Consider the following 20,301-nt stretch of genomic DNA (forward strand, 5'->3'; position numbering starts at 1 on the left):
AACCAATCTGCCCTCCCAGTCGTTGGACTGTGCAATTCAGACTTAAATTACTTTATTATATGTAGATTTTTTAAACAGTGGTTATAATAGATATAAGAACAGGCTATATATAGATCTAACAGAAATGAGACTCTACTGTGTTTTATGTCAATTCAGAAGATTATATCTCAGTTCCTAGATATATATTAGATTTCTATCCCCAAAATGAATTGTTAAAATATATCTACAATGAGTTAACTTTAACTATGTTACAGCTATCAGTGAAAAACAACAAAAGAGTCAATATGTTGATTCTCTTTGTCATAGTTTGCAAAATTCTGAGACAAGAGTAAAATCCTATCTATTCTACAAATTACTTTAAACATGACTATCTTTTACCACCACTAACGTAGTAACAAAAAATGAAGATGTTAAGACCTGTTGGAACAAAAATTTATAAATAACTGAAGGGAAGTCTTGTCATATCACAAAAAGGCTGCTTTAACAGAATGACCTTAGCTAATAATTCAGATTCTTGTATATAAATGACAGTAAAAAAAATAACCTAGAATTATCAAGTTTGCTCAGGACAAGAGGAAGATGACATTCCAGTCCAAAAATGTGTAGTTATAGTACATGGATACCTGCAAAATACTTTTTCAAACTAATGAATAATTAGGAAATTTTAATTAAATAACTATGTATTACCTGACATTTATATTTTGTATGATTCTAAAAGAATCAACTTAACCAAGCTAAATTATTGAGATACAAATAAAACAACAAAAAGCTATTTAAATGTAATATGCAGGGAAAAATATACTCAGTTCACACTAAAAATTTTTTTGGATTGAAAGATGAAGATTTTCTCTGGCTGAAGGATGTGACAACATGTAATCACTGCCATGACAATGTAGTTATATTTTAATGATTGGCCATATTCTATCTTTTTCTATGTTTAAATGTATATACATACTATTAAGTTAACAGAAAATTTTGAAATGAATTTCTTGATAGGAAATGTATAGGATTTACTCAGAGACACACATAAAACCCACTCACTATTTCAAATATTACAAGATCAATTCTTACATGGTTATTAATAGCTTTTAAATAATTCCATGTTGCATACCTGAGGAATTTTCTTTTGGAACATCATCTAGTTCCAACACTTCATAGTCATCACCAGCCCTACCTAAGCTTCTTTCATGCCTGGTCATACACGGTTTGAAACTGACATATGCATGTCTTCTGCCATATCGCCTGCCTGTGATTGTCTGATATCCTCCTGCTGGTTTGGGCCAGGCCGCCTTGCTGGCTTCTTGATCCATTGCTGAAAAACAGAGTTAAAAATAAAAGAGGCACAGCAATGACTCTTATTCTGACATTTGGGGTAATGTTTCAACATATATTGCCAAATCATATGCTACTGAACATCGAGTGCCCCTTACTAGTAATATAAAACATACTTGAAAAGAAAACATGAAATACTGTATTATGAGAGTTATGTGACCCCCTTATCCCCCAAAATATCTTTTAAAATTTGGTTCCTTTAAGGTATTTCAGATTTTTATAACGTTACTTACCCCAAATTTTTTCCACTTGCCGAATTACTATACTGTAAAAGCTCCTTAAGGATTGGAGAATGATTCTCCAAGTTATCAAAGTACCTTATGTATAAGTGCTCAATACATATTTGTTGAGTGAATTACTCGCACGCACATGATACAATGGTTTCAATTACGTTAAAAGTGAATAAATTCCAGTCAAAGGTAACAAGTAATTTCTTTAAATGGTATCTGTACAATTATAAAGAACTAATGGGACCACAATAAAATATATCCCAAAGATCAGGGTCAGGTAAAATTCTCCAAAAGAAAACAGTGGTGAGCCAAGTCAAACTTTTCAAAACTACCAATGGTATACATATGGTATGTATGAAAAGAAAAAACCATCAACATTTGAACAAGTCGAATACTAAGTTCTGATGCCTGAGGGATATATAGTAGCAACAGTAGCATCTTTTACTGAGTAGGACATTATCTCATATATACATAGAGCAAAAGTTTGCTTAGTCAATTGAGTTTTACATATATTATGCAGGAACTAAACAAAATATTTTCTCACAGTATACGGAATAGTCAATAAATGAAAAAGTTACACATTTTTGTTTTATTGCATTGCAATAAGAAATATAATTGCTTTTAAGCACAAAAACAAACATGTATTTATAACATTATAATATATGATACCAAGTGTTACATTGTTACTTCATCCCCTCACAAACCTGTTGAGGTGGATACTGTATTTTATTTTAAAGAATAAAAAACTAGGGTTAAAATGAATTATTTAAGAAACTTGTCCAATAACCCAATATTATGACTCCAGAACCAGTACCCTTAACAACACCTCCACAAGAATAGTCTCCAAAGTGAAAAGCACAATAGATGCCAAGGGGGTATGGAAAGAAAATATGAGTTTCTATTTATACTCATTTTTATATCAAAAATTAGAAATTAAGCTTTATAAATATTCAATACATGGATTGAAACTGGCCTTAAGTAAGACCATGATCACATATCATGTATGGTACTGAAGGAATCTGGAAGGAAAAATATGAAGTTCTCAATGTAGAGGAATGGACAGAGACACCTTGCTTACCTGCTGGCTCTTTTTCAGTATACTGTGACATATATGGCAGTTTTTGTGTGCCCAGTTCAGTGGAATTATGGATGTTATTTAGTTTTTACTCACACAATGGATAAGCTGCAGGAGATTCCTACAAAGAAACCATGGATCAAACAAAATATTAATAATACAGGCACAAAACAAAAATAGCAAAACTAATACTACTTCTCCTAGTGAAGCTCTTAGCTAGCCCATAATAACACAGAAAAACACAATTGGATCTGACAAGTCAATCAAAAAACCTCAAAACTATGAAGATGGCTATTTGAAAAGAGATTTAGATCTCCTCTTGAAAACCCTTGCCTTAAGTATATATCATCCTTAAGAATGACAATGATAATAACACACAAATAATTTATAAGTAAAGAAGCAAATATATTGGGAGAAGTGTTGATTGGGGTATGTGACCAAACTGTTTGGGGGTCTACTACACACTATCTGCTTCTCCATCAAGCACTAAAGTTCCTTTAGCCCTGGCATTGTTAAAAGAAGTTAACCCTAAGAATACAAACTTCATTTTAAAAATGTATAGTGGTACATGTTAAAAATATATAGTGGCTTATGACAATTAATAATTAATGTGTATAAAAATGATACACTTATTCTTTACAATAATAGTCAATTGATCATTCGGATATTTTAATCCCCAAAAAAACCCATTCTAAACTAGAAAAACTAAAATTTACCATGCAAAGTATAAGAAGACTTCATCTGTTTTGAAATTAATCCATTTATTTACTATTTTAAAAGTTGCAACCTGTGCTTTTTTTAAAGTTTGTCAAGAGCTTAGCTTTTTAATTAAATACCTTAATTACTTAAACACTTGAGCTATTGCTAAACTGCCTACCACCAACTTAAAGTTGTTACAAGATGACAATTCTTAAAATTAGTTTAACTGTATATGTTATCTATCTAGCCATGTATAGCTATAAATTAACATACATAAAAGTACACACATTCTCCCATATAAATTATAAATTCAGCAATAGGTTGTACAGTAATGCTCTAATATAGCTAAATCAAGTCAGATGGTTAACAATAGCTAAAGGGTAAAGGAATATCAAGAAAATAATTCTACCATACTGGCAAAAACACAAGCTCTGATTAATATTGTTTTAATAGTAAGAAAAATAATCTGCAATTAACTTGAATCTTCACAGATTCACAGTGTAATACATGGCAGACTCAAAGGTCAGCCATGGATTTAACTTCATGACTATTTTACCCAAAGCCTTTTCTTTGAAATAAGGCAATATTCCAGGCACTATTTTCAATGCTGAGGATATAACAATGAACAAAATAGACAAATATTCCTGTCCTCCTAAAACTGCAGTATGGGGTATAGACATTAAACAAATAAGTAAAAAATAAGGATACGTTAAACAATACATACTATGGAGCAAAACAGAGCAGAGAATAAAGAGCTGCTAGGGGTGTGCAGTTTAAAGCAGTGTGGTTAGGGAAGGCCTCACTGAGGAGGGATCAAGTGAGCAAACACCTCTGAGGAGAGAGCCATGTGTAAACCTAGGGAAAGAACATTCTCAGCAGAATAAACAGAAGATCCTGAAGTGAGAATTTCCAGAATTTACCTTAGCAAGAAGTCTGGGATGGAATGAGGAAGAGAGAAAGTAACAGATGAGGTTAGAAAGTTAATTAGGGAGAAGGGAGTAAGGTGGAACAGATTACATAGGTCTTTACAGGATAATAAAAAAAACGTAGGTTTCATTTTGAGTGAGAGGGAAAACCACCAAACAGTTCTGAGAAGAGAACTTCTGTTTTAAAAGGAACACTCTGGCTACTGTGTTTAGATGAAGGGGAAGAAGGTCAAAGGCAGGGAGACTGGCTAGAAAGCCATGGAAATACTGACAAGAGATCACAGTGGTTTGGACCAGAGTAAAAACAGGTGGTGAGAAATGGTCAGATTCTGGCTATGTTGTGAAAGTACAGCCAACAAAGTTTTCTGATATAGGTTATGAAAGAAGGTAAGGATTTGAGGTTGACTCTAAGTTTTATAGCCTGGGCAACTAGAAAAACAGAGTTGCCATTAACTGACATAGGAAAATTTGTGGAAGACGTAGGTTTGGAGAAAGTATCTTGAGTTTAGTTCTGGATGTGTTAAATTTGAGATATCTATTAGATATTCAAGTAGAAATGTTAAATAGGATGCTGGAGTTCACTGGACAATTCTGAACTGCCATTATAATTTGGGAGTTATCAGGATATAGACAATATTCAAAAGGGCTTGAACTTGGAAGAGATGTCTAAGTAGGCTTGGAGAAGGAAAGAAGTTCATGGGCTGAACCCTGAGACGATCCAAAATTAAGAGGCCAGGGAAAAAGAAGTATCAGGAAAACCAACCAGTGAGAGGGGCTTGTGAGAGAAAAGAAAAAATCCAGGAGTGTGGATGTCAAATGAAGACAGTGCTTTAGACCAAAGAACTGATCCACTGTGCCAATGCTGCTAAAAGGTAAAGTATGACAAGGATCTGTAACTGACTTAGCAACATGGAAGATTACTGGAATTCCTGACACGGGGCACCTTTGGTAGAATAGTGGGTGTAAATGCCTGATCAGAATGTGCTGTTAAGAGAGAGTGCTGTTAAGAGTACAAAATCATGAAAATCGCTCTGTTTCTTAATCATACTTTTCTTCAACATGAATCCACTTCTTTCTAAAAGATTCTTTTTGGAGCCCTCCAACATCCTGATATAAATTTAGTCTACTTGTTTTCAAGATCCAACTACTTCCGTGATAACTTTTGATGGTACTTCTGAGTTAGGTCCCCTGATCTGAAACCCATGTTTTCCTTTCTTTTGTTTGTTTGTTTTGGGAAGGGGTGTGCATTTGTTTGTTTTGTCTTTACTAGAAGATCTTCAAGTAATTGTTTCAGGAATTTTATGTAAGGAGGTAAACATTGAGTCTTTCCATGTCAAAATATTTTCATCTTTCCCTTACACTTTGGATATAGGTCAAAACAAAATCATTTTTTACAAACTCTAAAAGAAAATGTTTTCTAAGCATCCCATGTTGCTGTTAAGAAACTGTTCTGCCAATTTATTTCTCATCCTTCTGTAAGTAAACCAATTTTTCTCTTTGGAATAATTAGGATTTTCTCTTAATAAACAGTATTCTATAATTTCGCAAGGACTTTCTTAGGCCATCTAAAAAATTTCTACTGCATAGCCCTACTAGGGCTGCTTTAATTTAAAGGCTTTCATTAGATTGTCTCAAAGATGTCCTTTTTTCTTTTCCTTCCTATTTTCACTATATTTGGCCCACGTAGTTTAATCCTTTGTCTCTAAACTTTTCTTTCTCATTTTCAATTTACGGAATGGTAGCTTTCATCTGCTTTAAATTCCAGTCTTCCAATATTCTCTACAATAATTTTTAAAATTTCTTGCACTTTCTTATTCCCTTCTTCTTCTATCATCATCATCATCATCATCATTTTCAATAGTGGCTCTTGTCTTATGAATAAAATGTAGACTAGAATCTTTCTGTAGACACTAATTACCTCTATTTTATCTGAGGCCAGCTATGTAGACAAATGTAACTCATTCCTATCTCTGAAGTATAAAAGAGAAAACAAAGCAAAACAGGGAGGAGAGGATAAATAATAAAAAATAAAGACCTAGCTGTGTGTCAAGATTAAAATGATTAATTCATCAGTGCCAAATTTGTACCTAAAGTTTATTGGCAACATTTGGTTTCTGAGTCTTCTCTAAAGAAACGTTTCCTTTGCTAGTACTATTCACCTAATAGGTAACATGATTCCTCTCTACTTGTGACGATTATTCATCTCAAATGCTTTGGAATCTTCATATATGTCTTCCTAATTGTAAAAACAAAAACAATAACCAAAAAGAAAAACAAAAAAACTCCATAAATGTGCTGCTGTCTAAGAATAAAGGAGTTAATCAGGGAAGTATTAATTCTAGATCTTCCAGTTTTTTACCTAGATATCATCATTTATCATTTTAATTAGGATAGTACACCAGCAGCTCTAGATAGGCAATGGAAACAACCTTCAAAAGAATACAAGGAAAAGCATAGGTGTGGGGTGTACACCTCCCACAGCAGAACTGAAAGACTGTGGTGAATTTAAAGATAAAGACCTTGTTTTAAGTGCATTATGTCTATTAAACGCATTGTGTCCTTACATTCTCTAACAAGATACAAATTTAAACAGTTGTGAAAAAAGGGATGAATGAATGAATGGCAATTCTGTGCTCCTTTCTCTGATGGAAATATGAAAATATAATGAAAAGAGACGAAGAGTTGGGAATACTTATATTCTAACTCCAACTCTTACACTTACACACATTAAATGAAAGCTAGCGGTAGTAGAACTAATTCAGAACACTAAAAATCTAAAATAGTAATAAAAGAGGACCTTCAAGATGGTAGAGAAGTTAAGACGTGGAGATCACCTTCCTCCCCACAAATACATCAAAAATACATCTACATGTGGAACAACTCCTATAGAACACCTATTGAACGCTGGCGGAAGACCTCAGACTTCCCAAAAGGCAAGAAACTCCCCACGTACCTGGCCGTGTGGCTGACAGGGTCTTGGTGTTCCAGCCCGGTGTCAGGTCTCAGCCTCTGAGGTGGGAGAGCTCAGTTCAGGACACTGGACCACCAGAAACCTCCAGGCCGACATAATATCAATCCACGAGAGCTCTCCCAGAGATCTCTGTCTCAATGCTAAGACCCAGCTCCACTCAACGACCAGCAAGCTCCAGTGCTAGACACCCCATGCCAAACAACTAGCAAGACAGGAACACAACCCCACCCATTAGCAGAGAGGCTGCCTAAAATCGTAAGTTCACGAACACCCCAAAACACACCACCTGACGCAGTCCTGCCCACCAGAAAGACAAGATCCAGCCTCATTCAACAGAACACAGGAACCAGTCCCCTCCACTAGAAAGCCTACATAACGCACTGAACCAGCCTTACCCACTGGGGGCAGACACCAAAAACAACGGGAACTATGAACCTGCAGCCTGTAAAAAGGAGACCCCAAACAAAGTAAGGTAAGCAAAAGAAGAAGACAGAGAAATACACAGCAAATGAAGAAGCAAGGTAAAAACCAACCAGACCAAACAAATGAAGAGGAAATAAGCAGTCTACGTGAAAGAGAATTCAGAGTAATGATAGTAAAGATGATCCAAAATCTTGGAAATAGAAGAAAATAAAAGAACCATTTAACAAGGACCTGGAATAACTAAAGAGCAAACAAACAATGATGAAAAACACAATAAATGAAATTAAAAATTCTCTAAAAGGAATCAACAGCAGAATAACTGAGGTAGAAAAATGGATAAGTGACCTGGAAGATAAAATAGTGGAAATAGTTACAGCAGAGCAGAATAAAAAAAAAATAATGAAAAAAATTGAGGACAGTCTCAGAGACCTCTGGGACAACATTTAAACACACCAACATTCGAATTTTAGGGGTCCCAGAAGAAGAAGAGAAAAAGAAAGGGACTGAGAAAATATCTGAAGAGATTATAGTTGAAAACTTCCCTAACATGGGAGAGGAAATAGTCAATCAAGTCCAGGAAATGCAGAAAGTCCCACACAGGATAAATCCAAGAAGAAACACGCCAAGACACATATTAATTAAACTATCAAAAATTAAATACAAAGAAAAAATATTGAAAGCAGCAAGGGAAAAGCAACAAATAACATACAAGGGAATCCCCATAAGGTTAACAGCTGATCTTTCAGCACAAACTCTGCAAGCCAGAAGGGAGTGGCAGGACATATTTAAAGTGATGAAAGGGAAAAACCTACAACTAAGATTACTCTACCCAGCAAAGATCTCATTCAGATTTAATGGAGAAATTAAAACCTTTACAGACAAGCAAAAGCTAAGAGAATTCAGCACCAACAAAAAAGCTTTACAGAAAATACTAATGGAACTTCTCAAGGCAAGAAACACAAAAGAAGGAAAAAGTCTACAATAACAAACCCAAAACAATTAAGAAAATGGTAATAGGAACATACATATTGATAATTACCTGAAATGTAAATGGATTAAATGCTCCAATCAAAAGACACAGAGGGGCTGAATGGATACAAAAACAAGACCCATATATATGCTGTCTATAAGAGACCCACTTCAGACCTAGGGACACATACAAACTGAAAGTGAGAGGAAGGAAAAAAATATTCCATGCAAATGGAAATCAAAAGAAAGCTGGAGTAGCAATTCTCATATCAGATAAAACAGACTTTAAAATAAAGATCATTACAAGAGACAAAGAAAGATACTACATAATGATCAAGGGATCAATCCAAGAAGAAGATATAACAATTGTAAATATTTATGCAACCAACATATGAGCACCTCAATACAAAAGGCAAATGCTAAAACCCATAAAAGGGGAAATCAACGGTAACACAATAATAGTAGGGGACTTTAGCACCCCACTTTCACCAATGGACAGATCATCCAAAATGAGAATAAATAAAGAAACACAAGCTTTAAATGACACATTAAACAAGATGGACTTAATTGATATTATAGTACATTCCATCCCAAAACAACAGAAAATACTTTCTTCTCAAGTGCTCATGGAACATTCTCCAGGATAGACCATATCTTGGGTCACAAATCAAGCCTTGGTAAATTTAAGAAAATTGAACTCATATCAAGTATCTTTTCCGACCACAATGCTATGAGACTAGATATCAATTACAGGAAAAAACTGTAAAAAATACAAACACATGGAGGCTAAACAATACGCTACTCAATAACCAAGAGATCACTGAAAAAATCAAAGAGGAAATCAAAAAATACCTAGAAACACAATGACCCAAAACCTACGGGATGAAGCAAAAGCAGTTCTAAAAAGGAAGTTTATAGCAATACGATCCTACCTCAAGAAACAAGAAACATCTCAAATGAACAACCTAACCTTACACCTAAAGCAATTAGACAAAGAAGAACAAAAAAGACCCAATGTTAGCCGAAGGAAAGAAATCATAAAGATCAGAGCAGAAATAAATGAAAAAGAAATGTAGGAAATGATAGCAAAGATCAATAAAACTAAAAGCTGGTTCTTTGAGAAGATAAACAAAGTTGATAAACCATTAGCCAACTCATCAAGAAAAGAAGGGAGAAGACTCAAATCAACAGAATTAGAAATGAAAAAGGAGAAGGAACAAGTGACACTGCAGAAATACAAAGGATCATGAGAGATTACTACAAGCAACTATATGCCAATAAGATGAACGACATGGAAGAAATGGACAAATTCTTACAAAAGTACAGCTTTCCAACACTGAACCAGGAAGAAATAGAAAATATAAACAGACCAATCAGAAGCACTGAAATTGAAACAGTGATTAAAAATCTTCCAACAAACAAAAGCCCAGGACCAGATGGTTTCACAGGCAAATTCTATCAAACATTTAGAGAAGAGCTAACGCCTATCCTTCTGAAACTACAGGCTAATATCACTGATGAGCACAGATGCAAAAATCCTCAACAAAATACTAGCAAACAGAATCCAACAGCACATTAAAAGGATCATACACCGTGATCAAGTGGGGTTTATCCAAGGAATGCAAGGATTCTTCAATATATGCAAATCAATCAATGTGATAAACCATATTAACAAATTGAAGGATAAAATCCACATGATAATCTCAGTAGATGCAGAAAAAGCTTTTGACAAAATTCAACACCCATTTATGATAAAAAAAACTCTCCAGAAACTGGGCATAGAGGGAACCTACCTCAACATAATAAACGTCATATATGACAAACCCACAGACAACATAGTTTGCAATGGTGAAAAACTGAAACGATTTCCTCTAAGATCAGGAACAAGACAAGGATGCCCACTCTCATCACTATTATTCAACATAGTTTTGGAAGTTTCAGCCACAGCAATCAGAGAAAAAAAGAAATAAAAGGAATCCAAATCAGAAAAGAAGAAGTAAAGCTATCACTGTTTGCTGATGACATGATACTATACGTAGAGAATCCTAAAGATGCAACCAGAAAACTACTAGAGCTAATCAATGAATTTGGTAAAGTAGCAGGATACCAAATTAATGCACAGAAATCTCTTGCATTCCTATACACTAATGATGAAAAATCTGAAAGAGAAGTTAAGGAAACACTCCCATTCACCACTGCAACAAAAAGAATAAAATACCTAGGAATAAACCTACCTAGGGAGACAAAAGACCTGTATGCAGAAAACTATAAGACACTGATGAAAGAAATTAAAGATGATACAAGCAGATGGAAAGATATACCATGTTCTTGGATTGGAAGAATCAACATTGTGAAAATGACTCTACTACCCAAAGCAATCTACAGATTCAATGCAATCCCTATCAAAGTACCAATGGCATTTTTCACAGAACTAGAACAAAAAATTGCCCAATTTGTATGGAAACACAGAAGACCCTGAATAGCCAAAGCAATCTTGAGAAAGAAAAGCAGAGCTGGAGGAATCAGGCTTCCTGCCTTCAAACTATACTACAAAGCTACAGTAATAAAGACAGTACGGTACTGACACAAAAACAGAAACATAGATCAATAGAACAGGATGAAATACCCAGAGATAAACCCACACACATATGGTCACCTTACCTTTGATAAAGGAGGCAAGAATATACAATGGAGATAAGACAGCCTCTTCAATGAGTGGTGCTGGGAAAACTGGGCAGCTACATGTAAAAGAATGAAATTAGAACATTCCCTAACACCATGCACAAAAATAAACTCAAAATGGATTAAAGACCTAAATGTAAGGCCAGACACTATCAAACTCTTAGAGGAAAACACAGGCACAACACTCTATGACATAAATCACAGCTAGATCCTTTTTGACCCACCTCCTAGAGAGATAGAAATAAAAACAAAAATAAACAAATGGGACCTAATGAAACTTAAAAACTTTTGCACAGCAAAGGAAACCATAAACAAGATGAAAAGACAACCCTCAGAATGGGAGAAAATATTTGCAAATGAAGCAAATGACAAAGGATTAATCTCCAAAATATACAAGCAGCTCATGCAGCTCAATATCAAACAATATCAACAAACAACCCAATCCAAACATGGGCAGAAGACCGAAATAGACATTTCTCCAAAGAAGATATAGAGATTGCCAACAAACACATGAAAGGATGGTCAACATCACTAATCATTAGAGAAATGCAAATTAAAACTACAATGAGGTATTACCTCATACTGGTCAGAATGGCCATCATCAAAAAGTCTACAAACAATAAATGCTGGAGAGGGTGTGGAGAAAAGGGAACCATCCTACACTGTTGGTGGGAATGTAAATTGATACAGCCACTATGGAGAACAGTATGGAGGTTCCTTAAAATCTAAAAATAAAAAAAACTACCATATGACCCAGTAATCCCACTACTAGGCATATACCGAGAAGACCATAATGCAAAGAGTCATGTACCAGAATGTTCATTGCAGCACTATTTACAATAGCCAGGACATGGAAGCAACCTAAGTGTCCATCGACAGATGAATGGATAAAGAAGATGTAGCACATACATACAATGGAATATTACTCAGCCATTAAAAGAAATGAAATTGAGTTATTTGTAGTGAGGTGGATGGACCTAGAGTCTGTCATACAGAGTGCAGCAAGTCAGAAAGAGGAAAACAAATACCATATGCTAACACATGTATACGGAATCTAAAAAAAAAAATGGTTCTGAAGAACCTAGGGGCAGGACAGGAATAAAGACACAGACATAGAGAATGGACTTAAGGACACAGGGAGGGTAAGGGTAAGGTGGGACGAAGTGAGAGAGTGGCACTGACATATATACACTACCAAATGTAAAACAGATAGCTAGTGGGAAGCAGCCGCATAGCACAGGGAGATCAGCTCGGTGCTTTGTGACCACCTAGAGGGGTGGGATAGGGAGGGTGGGAGGGAGACGCAAGAGGGAGGGGATATGGGGATATATGTATACATATAGCTGATTCACTTTGTTATACAGCAGAAGCTAACACAACAATGTAAAGCAATTATACTCTAATAAATATGTTAAAAAATAAAATAAAATAGTAATAAAGCAAAAGACTTAAGCAAACAGAATAATGAGTGTACATATATAAATGAACACAATATACACTGAAGTTGATACATACTAAGCCTACACCTTGAATTGCCTTCAGAATCATAGTTCTCCTACACCACTGAGTAGTCAACTAATAGACCAGCTTGTATAATACTTAAAACTTACACATTATTATTATTTTTGCGATGTAGCCCACTCACTTCAGTAACGTCACCGTACCTCTGTTAGAATAATGTGCTGGTTTTATAATATGTCCACAAATTCTTTGATTCTTCTCCCTTCAAAAAGCAGAGCCTAATTTGTTCCCTTTAAGTGTAGGCTATAATTAGTGACTTGTTTCTAATGAAGATAAAATGATAGAAGTAACAGTGTGCGATGTACAAGATTCAGACACAGAAGACATTGTGGCTTCCTCCTTACTCTCTCTTGGCTCACTCTCTCTGGGAGAAGCCAGGTGCTACATCATAAGATCACTCAAGTAGTCCTATGGAAAGGTCCACGTGATGAGGAACTGGCAGTTTCTGCCAAAAGCCAGAAGAAACTGAGGTCTTCTGGCAATAGCCATGTGAATGAATCACCTAGGAAGCAGATCCTCCAGCCCCAGTCAAGGCTTCAGATGACTGCAGTCCCAGCCTACATCTTGATTGTAGCCTCATGAGACCTTGATCCAAAACCACCCAGCCAGGCTGCTCGTAAATTTCTGATCCATAGAAACTATGAGATAATAAATGTTCTGAGCTGCTAGGTCTATTGCTGCATAACAAATTATCCTGTATTAGATAAATACAAGCAATTTCAATTATGTGTACTTAGATTCTGAATTTTGTTATATTTCCACCTATCACCAGAATGAAGATTTTCTAATACCATCTCATGAAGGTACATTTTCTCCCTTTAAAAGATCTACTTATTCACAGCTTGGAAAATGCCACAATAGGGATGACAGTACCAAAATGAATTACACTGGTCTTTTGCTTGTTGACAGTGTCAGAACTGCTGCTTAGCACTTACACTCCACCTATCACCTAGTAGATACTCATTGAAAAGCTACTGGATCAGGAACACTTACTTTTAGAATTTACATCTAAATAATTTAAATGAAGTTTTAGGCAGAAGGAGAGAGAAATCAGTTGAACTTCCAGAGGAAAAGTTTCAACTGAAAGCCTGTATCTATACCACTGTGATCCATTTGCTGGGAGCCAGAAAAAACTCACTTGGAGAAAAAAAAAAAAGAGGTGTTAATGACATATAACATTGTATTAGGTGTACAACATAATGATTCAATATTTATACATATTGTGAAATAATCACAAGTCTAGTTAATATCTGTCACTATACAGAGTTATGAAATTTTTTTGTGAAAAGAACTTTTGAAATCTACTCTCTTAGCAACTTGCAAATATGCCACATAGTACTATGAAGTATTAACTATTAGTCACCATGCTGTACATTACATCCCCATGACTTACATATTTTATAACTGGAAATTTGCACTTTCTGACCCCCTTCACCCATTTTGCCTGCTCCTAACCCCCACCTCTAGCAACTACCAATCTGCTCTCTGTATGCATGAGTTTGGGTTTTTTTGTTTTTTAAGATTCCACATGTGATCTGTGAGATCACATGGTATTTGTCTTTCTCTGATTTCTTAGCAAAATGCCCTCAAGGTCCACCCATATTGTCACAATACCAAGATTTCATTCTTTTTAATGGCTAATATCCCATTACATATATATATATATACACACCACATCTTCTTTATCTATTTATCCACTGATGGGCACTTAGGCTGTTCCCATATCTTGGCTGTTGTAAATTATGCTTCAGTGAACATGGGGTGCATACATCTTTTCAAGTTAGTGTTTTCATTTTCTTCAAATAAATACCCATAAGTGGAATTTCTGGATCAGATGATAGTTCTATTTTTAATTTTTTGAGGGACCTCTATATTGTTTTCCATAGTGGCTGCACCAATTTACATATCCACCAACAATACATGGTAATGAATGGTAACTAGACTTTTGGTAATGATCACTTTGTAATGAACACAGATGTTGAATCATAATGTTGGACACCTAAACTCAGATACTGTTATATAAAAAACAGAACAAAACAAAAAATTAGTTCAGAAACAAATACAATTTGATCCAACTATTTGAAGAAGGAAGTCTTGATTACTCAAGCCCACTGGAATATTTATTTTATATTCTCCCATATTTAGCTTTACATATACGCTTCCAAAGTGCCCTAGAAATGTTTCTTAAAATTCATCTTAAAACAAACTTTAATAATTATCTAGCCTGCATTTCCTTTTAGTAAGATAATTCTTTAGTCATACAAAATTTTGTAATTATTATCACACTCGAGTTATAAATTCAGAAATAAAAACTTCATGACAAAATGAGTTTATGACAAACTGACAAATGCCACTAGAAAGCTGTTTCATATATGTTGGAACCAATTACATTGAAACCTAGCTTCCTAACATTATCTCCTCGTTCCACTTTCAGCTGCTAAGGCAAAGTAAATATCCCAAGAGATTATAAAGTATCCATTTTGAACAATGTAACCTTGCACTTGATTCTGTTTCACGCTTACATATTATTGTTAATGTATCTCCAGATTTTTCATGTCTTCTTTCCACAAGCACAAATGGTTGCTTATACATATATACAACTGCAAAATATTCAGTACATCTAACTAGTAAACAATAAATAAGGACTGATGTGACATTACTCCCATGTATCACTGTAAGCAACTGGACACATTACTAAAACTAACTGCAGTAAATCAAGTAATCTATTATCAACCACAGACTTGAAAGTTACAAGCTGCTACACAAGCAAACTTCCAGGCTATGACTGGCAAATTCTGCAAGGAACAGCTGCAGAAATGATAATACCTAAATCAGAGAGAAATTTTAAGGTACAACTGTTAGACTTCTGAGATGAAATGAGTTTGCTATCCCTAGTTACAAGAGGTAACCTGATAGAAGGCTACACTTGATTAACTACTACTTTTCTCTCTAAACTTTTTTGTAAACCACTGTAAAAGAGGAACAGTAAACTCAGCATTGGTACAGTGAAAATTACATTATAAAACAGAACTCAAACATAAAATATACATAATCAGAAACAAATAATCCAAAAATGTTATATTTAAGTAGGTAAAAAACTATATTTTCAAATTCTGTTCTGGTAAACCCTCTATCTCACCAAGTGTTTATAAACTTCTCATTCTGTTAAAAAAAAAAAAGTGTTATAAAATACTGTTTTTTTTAAAGACTATCAACAGCAATCTTTGAAAAAAGACTTGAATGAGCATACACCCAATACCCAACACACTAGAACAATATTTTCTATGTTTTACTGAAAGCGTAATTGGCTAAGGGGGAAAAAGATTAACAAAAGAAAAGTAAGATGAAAAAATATAGTATCAATTCATTAAAAAACAAGATGAAGAACATTCTTCAAATTTGCCTCTCATTTAGATAGGAAGATCTCTGATTCAAATGTGTCATAAATAAGGATGTTGCTCAACCTACCCTCTTTTGAGATGTGCACGTCAATCAGCTCAGAATAAAAAAGCTGCAGAGAACTAACAACACTGTAAATCAACTATATTTCAATTAAAAAAAAAAAGCTGCAGAGATTTATTTTCATGTCAATGAGTCAGGAAAAGAAAAAACAAGGGTACAGGAAATAAGGAAAATAAAAAATAAAATGTTATGTATACGAAAAGGTAGCAAATTTCATTTGATGTTAAAAAACACAAAATATGGTCAGAATAAGTTAATGTATCTGTGACAGACATTTAGATGTGAGCACTACCAAAAAAAAAAAAAAAAAAGGAACATGTGAATGGGGGTTGGGGAGATACAGAAACAAACATGGCAAAATGTTGAAGGAAGATGATATGTACACGGGGGTTCCTTGTACTCAATAGAAATTTGGAAATTTTCATGATAAAAACTTTTAAATTATTTTCCTTTTCTCTGCAATCATTTGTTGAAAAATTGTTTACATATAATAAAGTATAAAACTCAAGTATACATTACAATTCAATGAATTTTTACATACGTATATATCTGAATAACTACCACCTAGGTCAAGATGTAAATCATATACCATCACTTCAAAGGGTTCTCTCTCTCTCTCCTTCCAAGACACTGACTCCTCACAACGCAAAGGCAACCACTCTCCTGACCTCTATTACCCCAGTTTAGTTTTTCCTATTTTAAACTTCATACAAGTGGAATCATACATCATGAACTCTTTTGTGTCTACTTTTGCTTGACACAATGTTTCTGGGATTCATTCACGTTATGAACATCCTTGTACATGTTTTGTTTTGTTTACCTTTCTTGGGTACATCTGACCTGAAATTACTGGGTCACAGTACAGAGCTATGTTTAGCTATAACACATACTGACAGTTTTGTAAAGTGGCTGAAACAACTTGACATTCCCACCAGCAATATCTAAGAGTATCAGTTGTTTCATATCCTTGGCAACACTTGAAATTGTTTCACATCCTTGGCAACACTTGCTATTGTCAGTCTCTAATTTCAGCCATTCTGGCAGGGGTGTGATGGCGCCTCATTGTGACATTTCCCTGATGAGTAATAATGTAGAGGAGGGGTCCCCAAACCCTGGGCCGTGGACCACTACCAGTCCGCAGCCTGTTAGGAACCAGGCCGCACAGGAGGAGATGAGCAGCGGGAGAGGGAAGCTTCATCTGCCACTCCCCATCTCTCTCCATTGCTCGCATTACCGCCTGAACCATCCCCCCTCGCCGGCCCATGGAAAAACTGTCTTCCACGAAATCAGTCCCTGGTGCCAAAAAGGCTGGGGACCAATGATGTAGAGCACCTTTACCTATGCACATTGGCCTTTTGGATAACTTCTTTTGTGAAGATCTGCCTGCTTTTTTGCATATTTTAAAAAGTGTGTTGTTTGCCTTTTTCTTTTTGATTTTTAAGAGTTACTTATATTTTCTGGATACAAGTCTTTCACCAGATTTACTTAATGTGAGTATATTCTTGCAGTCTGTGGCTTGCCTCTTCTCTTTAATGATGTCTTCATGAATAGAAATTCATAACTGATTGTAGTCTAATTTATCAGTTTTATGTTCCATTTAAGAAATTTTTGCCTACCCCAAGGTGATGAAGATATACTTCTAGGTTTTCTTCTAGAACCTTGATAATTTTAGCTCTTACATTTAGATCTATGATCCAACTCAAATGAGCTTTTGAATATAGTATCAGGTAAAAGTCAAGGTTCATTTTTTCCCAAATATCCAACATCCAATTTATCTAACACTATTAAAAGTGTTTTCTTAACTTCAGTGGAGCTTTTGTCAGAAACCAAGAAACGACATATGTGAAGGTCTATTTCTAGACACTCATATTCTTCCATTGGTCTTTTTGTCTACCTGGTGCTAATATAACACTGTCTTAATTACTGTAACTTTATAGCAAGTCTTGAGACATTTACATTTTGATATAAATTTTGGAATCCATTTGATTAAAATATTTTAATTCTGGGATTTTAATTGAAATTGTATTGAACCTATAGCTCAACCTGGGGGAAATTGACATTTTAACAATATTGAGTTCCTACCATATGGAACTGGTAGGAACCAGAAGATGGAATATTTTTCCACTTACTTAAGTATTTTAAAATGTCTCAGCACTGTTTTATATTTTTCAGTGTAGAAGTTTTGCCCAAATTTTTATTATATTTATTCTTAGGTATCTTACATATTTTGAAGCTATTCTAAATGTCCTTGAGAAATATTGGCCTGTAATTATCTCTTCTTTCTCATGTTCTTGTTAGGTTTTTCCTACCAAGATTATGCGAAAATCATAAAATGTTCAGGAAAATGTTTTCTTTTTCAGTTCTCGAAAAAGTCTGTGTAAAATTAGCATTATGTCTTACTTAAATGTTTGAGAGGTTTACCAGTGAAGCCATCTGGGCCTGGGGTTTTCTTGGTGGAAAAGTTTTTAATAAATTCAATTTGTTTTTCAAAGATTATGACCTTTCATTCAAGTTATCAAATGTACTAATATAAAATTGTTCATAATTTTCCTTAACAATTTAATATCTTTATGATTTGTAGTGATGCTTCACTTTTTCATTCTTAGTATTGGTATTTTCTGTTGTCCCCCAATTTTTTCTTGATCAGTCACTACAGGTTTATTATTTTTTAAAAGTCTCCTCAACAAACTGTAAATTTTTCTGTTTCATTGATTTCTACTTTTATATTTATTATTTCCCTCTTTCTGCTTTCTTTGGGTTTGAGTTGTTGCTCCCTTCAGTTGTGAGCTTACACCACTGATTTTGAACTTTTCTTCCTTACTAATATATGCATACAGGCATACCTCGGAGATATTGTGGGTTCAGTTTCAAACCACCAAAATAAAGTGAACAGTGCAACAAAGGAAGTAAATTTTTTTTGGTTTCACAGTGTGTATAAAAGTTACATTTCTGCTATACTGTAGTCTATTAAGCATGCAACAGCATTGTGGATAAAAAAAAAACCAATGGACACAACTTCATTAAAAAATATTTTACTGCCAAAAAAGTGCTAGCTATCAGTGAGAAAATGCTGTTGGACAAATGGCACCGATAAACTTGCTCATTGCAGGGTTGCCGCAAACCTCAGTTTGTAGAGAAACAGAGTATCTGCGAAGTGCAATGAAACAAAGCACAATAAAAACGAAGTGTGCCTGTATAAAGCAATAAAGTCCTCTCAAAGCACTGCTTCAGTTACACTCAACAAGCTCTGATGTGATACTTCTGTTGTTTTTCAGATCAAAATATTTTCTAATTTCCATCATGACTTCATTTTGATTCATGGGCTATTTAGAAATGTCTTGATTAATTTTCAAACATTTGGAGCCTTGCTAGCTATTTTCTGTTACTGAGTTGTAATTAATTCCACAGTGATCAGAAAACATGTACTGTATAATTTCAGTTCTGTGAAATTTGATCACACTTCAAGGACCAGAATATTTTGGCAAATGTCCCAAGTGCACTTGAAAAAAAAAGTATAGTCTTCAGTCTTTAGATAAAATGTTCTATGAATGTCAATTATATCAAGTTGATTAATCATGTCATTCAAATTTTCTATTCCCATACTGATATTTTTATATAATTGTTCTATCAGTTACATCAAATGTATACGTAAAATCTCCAGCTATGAATGCACACCTATCTTTACTGCTAATTATATTAACTTCTATATTCAGAAGCTATGTTATTAGGTAAACACACACTTAGGATTATTATGTTGTCTTGATGAATGGACCTACTTATTATGATACTTTCCTGTTTATCTCTTATACTTCCTCCTTTATGTCTATTTTGTAAAGTATTAATATAGGCACATCAGCCTTCTTTTGGTGAGTGTCTGCAAATATTTATCCAATCGTTTTACTTTCTTATTATGTGTGCCTTTAAAGTGCTTTTTTTTTTTAAATAAATGCTTTAAAAGGTGTTTTGGTTTTTTTTTAATCATGCAAACACGAATCAAAAGAAAGATGGAGT

At 34.5% G+C, this 20,301-nt stretch overlaps 1 protein-coding gene across 2 annotated transcripts in view; it reads right to left on the reverse strand.

Annotated features, from left to right (window-relative positions):
- Positions 1 to 20,301, reverse strand: part of PJA2 (praja ring finger ubiquitin ligase 2) — a 362,138-nt gene that overhangs the window by 50,534 nt on the left and 291,303 nt on the right. For both annotated transcript variants that reach the window (XM_068535711.1, XM_068535710.1), the window contains 2 exons: positions 2,641 to 2,758; positions 1,112 to 1,312 (listed from right to left, as the gene is read on the reverse strand). In XM_068535711.1, the coding sequence (XP_068391812.1) occupies positions 1,112 to 1,312; positions 2,641 to 2,671 (232 nt within the window). In that variant the 5' untranslated portion in view covers positions 2,672 to 2,758. The remainder of the gene's footprint in view (positions 1 to 1,111; positions 1,313 to 2,640; positions 2,759 to 20,301) is intronic.

Source organism: Eschrichtius robustus, chromosome 2 (genome assembly GCF_028021215.1).
Source record: "Eschrichtius robustus isolate mEscRob2 chromosome 2, mEscRob2.pri, whole genome shotgun sequence".
Taxonomy (NCBI): domain Eukaryota; kingdom Metazoa; phylum Chordata; class Mammalia; order Artiodactyla; family Eschrichtiidae; genus Eschrichtius; species Eschrichtius robustus.